Consider the following 6,000-nt stretch of genomic DNA (forward strand, 5'->3'; position numbering starts at 1 on the left):
TTTGGACAGCGTTGGCTCTTTGGTTTTGAAACGGAGATGAGCACCGCCCCCTAGAGTCGGGAACGACTAGCACATACGTGTTAGGGGAACCTTTACCTTATCATAAGGGCTGGGCAGCTTGCTAAACCTTCATGGGCATGAACAAATGAGGCTATCTGGTGGCTTCTGTCTTTTGCAATAGTGGTGACATGCAGACAACACCACATATGTATACCTGCCATTTGTGTCCTGACCAGGGCACACTTGAAGACCTCCTGGAAGGTGTGACAGAACACAATTTTGGGCAAGATCTGTTTCAGTTGTACATATCTTAATCTTGTACTTTAGATTTTATCTTGCATGGTATGCCTTATTTTGATTGTGATGCTTCTGACACGGGTAAACAAACAAAACACGGGTATGCCAACAGCGTGACCCAGAATGGCTTATCCTGCACCTGTCTCTGGAGCAAGGCCCTTCAGAATTGTATTCCTCTTGGGAGAAGTTTAGTTTAGCTTACTTTATTGACACTGCACCTTGTACAACGAAATTAAATGCCATCTTCAGTGTACATCATACATAAGAAAACTATAAAAAATAGAAACAAAAACACACATCCTTCGCATTCTATACAATTGAATTGAACACCCCTGGTATTGCATTAATACTGCACTATGCGGTAGAATTCAATATAGTTACTGCCCTGGGATAGAAGTTGGTTTTTTCAGCCTATTATTCCTGGTTTTTATTGTCCTGAACCAGCTGCCAGATGGTAATAGTTTAAAAAAAAAGGGGAGCTCAGGATGAGATGGATCTTTAAGAATGTTTTGAACTTTCTTAAGGCAGCGGGAACTATAAAGCTCTTCCAAAGAGGGGAGGGGGTGACCCATGATCCTTTGGGCCATGACGTCAACCCTCTGGAGTGCTGTCCTATCTGCCACTGTGCAATTGGCAAAACCATACACAGGGACAGTAAATTAAAATACTGGTGTTTGTCCACATCAGAAGAAAAGGCCCAGTTAGGTTTCTGTGAGCCGAATTCAACTTCCAAATGCTTTGGCTCCGCAACAATTAAAAGTCAAATTAGCCGAGCTTTTTGAAACTTTAAGACGTTAAGAAGAATCAACAATAGGCCCTCTTGAAGGACACTTATTATGGGACTTCACTAACCCACAGTGGTGGCTCGAGTGCCAATTCTCAAGAGGAGTAAACAGAAACACAGACTGCCCACCGGGGCAGGATAAGAAGAATTCAATTCCAACCTTGCGTTGCCGTCCCTTCCCTCTTTTTGGCCTCTTCATCTTCAGTGCTAGGACTCTCTTGCAAAGAGTTATCCTGGGTTTTCAACAGGGCAGGATCAATTTGTGCTTTCAGGAGCTCCAGAGTTTCGGCCAGCTCATTTCGGCTTCTGGATGAAAAATATAAGACATGCACCAAACCTCAGAAAAATACTGTATATACTCAAGTATAAGCCTAGTTTTTCAGCCCACTTTTTGAGCTGAAAAAAGCCGCCTCGGCTTATACTCGAGTCAGTGAAAAATTTGCCCGAAATGGAGGAGAAAAGGGGGCGGGGCCATGCCGCTGGGTGACGCTCGTGAATGGCCCAGCGCCCCTGAGTTTCCCCTCCCTCTGTGTCAGTTTGCTGCGCAGCGCGCACCGCACCATTCCCCCTCCTCACGTTCTAATGTAATGCAGGGCTGTCTTACGATTCCCCTTCCTCCCCCTCCTGCCGCTCTGCAACGATGTCCCACCTCCTCCTTGTTATGGCAAGCAGCCACATAGCGATGTCCCACCTCCTCTGGTACAGTGATCCAATGATAGGAATCACTGTGCCGTGTGTCATAGGAGGCGGGACATCATCATCACAGCGGGACATCAGCATCATGAGGTGAGTGAAGTCTTTCATTGAATACACCGGTATTGTGTGATAATAATTTGTTATGCAGAGCAAATTTTTACAATGGCTACTGTATATTTAATGGGCACAGGCAGGCTGTATATGTTATTCAATGGGCAATGGCATTATTGGTATCTATTTTTATTTTTGAAATTTATCGGTAGCTGCTGCATTTCCCACCCTAGGCTTATACTCGAGTCAATAACTTTTCCAGGTTTTTTTTGTGGTAAAATTAGGTGCCTCGGCTTATATTCGGGTCGGCCTATACTCGAGTATATACGGTAGCAGCCTTACATAATGTGCCACTCACTCCTGCCCAAATCTGCCTGGCTGCAGTTCCTTGCCAACCTTTGCAAGCAAGGGGGAGACGAAGGGAAAATATCTGGCCTGGGAAACACAACGGACTATCTCAGGTTTTTTTTTTTAAAAAAAATCTAGATCTGTGTTTCCCAACTGGAATAAATTCTCCACCTCAGCTGAGTGGGGAATTCTGGGATCTGAAGACCACATGTGTTAAAAATTGTTAAGTTTTAGAAAACCCTGATCCGGAACGATTATTAAGAGTTGCGTCAATCGGAATCTTTTTCTCAGATCTTTTTAATTTTTAACTTTTCAGTTTTTGTGAGTTTACAATATAAAGTACAAAAATATAAAAGCAAACAGTAGGAAAAAGAGGGGATGCAGAGGGGAAGGGAGAAATGTAGAAAAGGAAGGGGAAGAGAAAAAAAAGGTGTTGGCTTCCGACCGCCTTTGGTGCAGTATAATAAAATAATAACATCAAACCTCAACTTTTTACTTTTACAAAATATTAGAAACTAGATGTTTCTATAACAACAAAATCTATCAAATCGGTAAAGCCCAAAGCCAAAGTTTCATTTGTTTTCTACCTCAAGCACAAAGTCCAGAAGTGGTTTCCAAGTAGAAACAGACCAATTTCTCAGATATATTTGCGGGGCTTAGCAGGATCCAATATTTTGAACCCCAAACATTTAATCGGAGCAAGAATCGGAATTCACTTTCCAGCTGATGGGAAAAGCCCAAATCCCTGGCTATATTTTTAACCCTTAGTAAGGGTTAAATTCTTTATTTTTTTTTCCATGTAAAAGGAGTATATCATGTTGCAGGCCCCAAGAGGCAGCTGTTAAGAATCTTTAACCATGCTGCAGGCAGAGTTTGGAAACTCATAGCTATTTTCTTTGGAAAAAGTATCTGAGTATGGCCTAACTTGCTGGTAGTCTGTTGTTTTTTTAAAAAAACAGCAGCAACACCAGTCCATTCCTTCCTCAACCTAATGCCCTCCAAATACACTACATTTACCGTATTTTTCAGAGTATAAGACGCACCTTTTTCCCTCAAAAAAGAAGCTGAAAATCTGGGTGCGTCTTATACACTGAATACAGCATTTTTGGCCTCATGAAACTCCATCCCCTTCACCAAAATGGCCGTGCTTGCTTGTAGGAAGCTTTCAGAGTCCTCCTGGGGGCTGGGGAGGGCAGAAATGAGTGAAAAACGGGCCATTCTTTGCTCAATTCCCCGCCCTCCAGCCCCCAGGAGCATTCTATAAGCCTCCTAAAGGCTATGCATGCCCTTTTTTTGACAAAAAAACAGGCCCGTTTTTGCGAAAAAGGGCCGTTTTTTGCTCGTTTTTGCCCCCCCCCCCAACTCCCAGACGCACTCTACAAGCTCCCTAAAGGTTATTCATGCCCTTTTTGGGGAAGAAAAAAAAACCTGGGCTCGTTTTTGTGAAAAACGGGCCATTTTGGGGAGGTTTGCAGAATGCAAAAACTTTGTTTAAAAAATTTGCCTCTTCAAACCTTGGTGCGTCTGATACTCCCAGCCTTCTACAGTCAGCAAGCTTGAGTGATATCTATGGAGATTCGGAGTCATCCAAGCCATGATTGTCCCAAAGGTGCCTTTCAAAAGGCAACTGGACTTTTGTTTCTTTCCTTTGTTTGTTTGTTTGTTTCTTTATTATATTTATATGCCGCCCTTTTCCCCCCCGAAGGGGACTCAGGGCGGCTCACAACTCAAACCAGGGAAGGGGGATACAGACAAAGATTAAAAACGACACATAACAATGCATAATTTAAAACACGCGACAGTCATACCATTCGAGACGGGGGGGGGAACAGCTCTTTAGCCCCAGGCCTGTCAGAACAGCCAAGTTTTAAGGGCTTTGCGGAAGGCCTGGAGGGTGGTGAGGGTTCGAATCTCCATGGGGAGTTCGTTCCAGAGGGTCAGAGCAGCCACAGAGAAGGCTCTCCTCCGGGTAGTCGCCAGTCGACACTGGCCGGCGGATGGGATTCGGAGGAGGCCTAGTCTGTGCGATCTAATCGGTCTAGTGGAGGTAATTGGCAGCAGGCGATCTCTCAAGTACCCAGGTCCAATACCATGAAGGGCTTTCTAAGTGACGACTAGCGCCTTGAAGCGTATCCGGAGACCAATAGGCAGCCAGTGCAGCTCGCGGAGGATAGGTGTTACGTGGGTGAACCGAGGTGCACCCACGATCGCTCGCGCGGCTGCATTCTGGACAAGCTGGAATCTCCGAATGCTCCGAAGGCCTCCGAAGGACCAATTTTCCTTGCTGTCGACCAATAGACTGCAAGGAATATAAATCCTCCCATCCTCCACCATTCAGCCAGAACTGAAGAAGCTTCTTGAATAAGAAGCGAAACGTCTTCAAGGGGAAACGGTCCAGTTGCCTCTTGGGAAAAAAAAGCACCTTTGGGGACCAGAAGGCCGAGGGGCACCAGGTTAACCAAGCGGCCGGAAATGAAAGAGTTACCTGACGATGCACTTCCACGAAGTTCCCTCTGGATCGTCCTGCTCTTCGACGTACATGCGGACGTTATGCTCTTGGTCCAGCTGGTACCAGTAGGTCAAACCATCTTTGTCTCGGCCGAGGGGCTGAAGGCGCATGGCGTCGGCATCTTCCTCGTTGATGATGTTCTTAAACTTTAGATTGTCATCAAACTGGCATTCGCAAAGGTACTTGAGGAGAGACAGGAAGGGGAGGGGAAAAAAGGAGAAGCAGAGCTTTCAAACATTTTCAGGAAGATCAAAAGTGCATTCCTTCAACGTACCATATTTTTTGGTGAAAATCTGGGTGCGTCTTATACACTGAATACAGCATTTTTTGCCTCCCGAAACCCCGCCCGCTTCGCAAAAAAATGGACGTGCAGAGGGTTTGGGAGGCCTGCAAAGATTCCTGGGGGCCGGGGAGGGCAAAACTCAGCAAAAATGTTGAATGTTGAATGTTTATTTTATTAATATGCTGCCCTTTTCCCCCGAAGGGGACTCAGGGCGGCTCACAACTCAAACCAGGGAAGGGGGATACAAACAACAATTAAAATGACACAACAATGCATAATTTAAAACACGCAACAGTCATACCATTCGAGACGGGGGCAACAGCTCTTTAGCCCCACGCCTGTCGGAACAGCCAGGTTTTAAGGGCTTTGCGGAAGGCCTGGAGGGTGGTGAGGGTTCGAATCTCCACGGGGAGTTTGTTCCAGAGGGTCGGAGCAGCCACAGAGAAGGCCCTCCTCCGGGTAGTCGCCAGTCGACACTGGCCGGCGGATGGAATTCAGAGGAGGCCTAATCTGTGGGATCTAATCGGTCTGGTGGAGGTAAAACAGACCATTCCCCCCCCCCCCCAGCAGCACTCTACAAGCCTCCTAAAGGCTATGCATACCCTGTTTTGGCAACAAAACGGGCCAGTTTTCATGAAAAGCAGGCACTCCTTGACTTACAACAGTTTGTTTGAGTGACCGTTCGTAGTTACCACGGCACTAGAAAAAGTGACTTATGACCATTTTTTACACTTACGACCGCTGCAGCATCCCACCCCGTGATCAAAATTTGGATCCTTACCACTGGTTTGTATTAGTGACGGCTGTAGCGTCCCTGAGGCCACGTGAACCCCTTTTGCGACCTTCTGACCGGCAAAGCCAATGGGGAAGCCAGCTTCACTACTTAACAACCGTGTGATTTAACTTCAACAACTGCAGAGATTCGCTTAACAACTGGGGCAAAGAAAGGTCGTAAAATAGGGAAGAACTCGCTCCACAACTGTCTCGCTTAGCGACAGAAATGTGGGGGTTCAATTGTCGTCGTACGTAGAG

At 46.0% G+C, this 6,000-nt stretch overlaps 1 protein-coding gene across 2 annotated transcripts in view; it reads right to left on the minus strand.

Moving 5' to 3' along the window:
* RSF1 (remodeling and spacing factor 1) overlaps nt 1-6,000 on the minus strand; it is a 61,372-nt gene that overhangs the window by 22,599 nt on the left and 32,773 nt on the right. For both annotated transcript variants that reach the window (XM_087720999.1, XM_087720998.1), the window contains exons 4-5: nt 4,662-4,867; nt 1,242-1,387 (exon numbers count right to left, since the gene is read on the minus strand). In XM_087720999.1, the coding sequence (XP_087577125.1) occupies nt 1,242-1,387; nt 4,662-4,867 (352 nt within the window). The remainder of the gene's footprint in view (nt 1-1,241; nt 1,388-4,661; nt 4,868-6,000) is intronic.

Source organism: Thamnophis sirtalis, unplaced genomic scaffold (assembly GCF_051295495.1).
Source record: "Thamnophis sirtalis isolate CommonGarterSnake01/CBP01778 unplaced genomic scaffold, rThaSir2_p1.2 scaffold_8, whole genome shotgun sequence".
In the NCBI taxonomy this organism is placed as follows: Eukaryota; Metazoa; Chordata; class Lepidosauria; order Squamata; family Natricidae; genus Thamnophis; species Thamnophis sirtalis.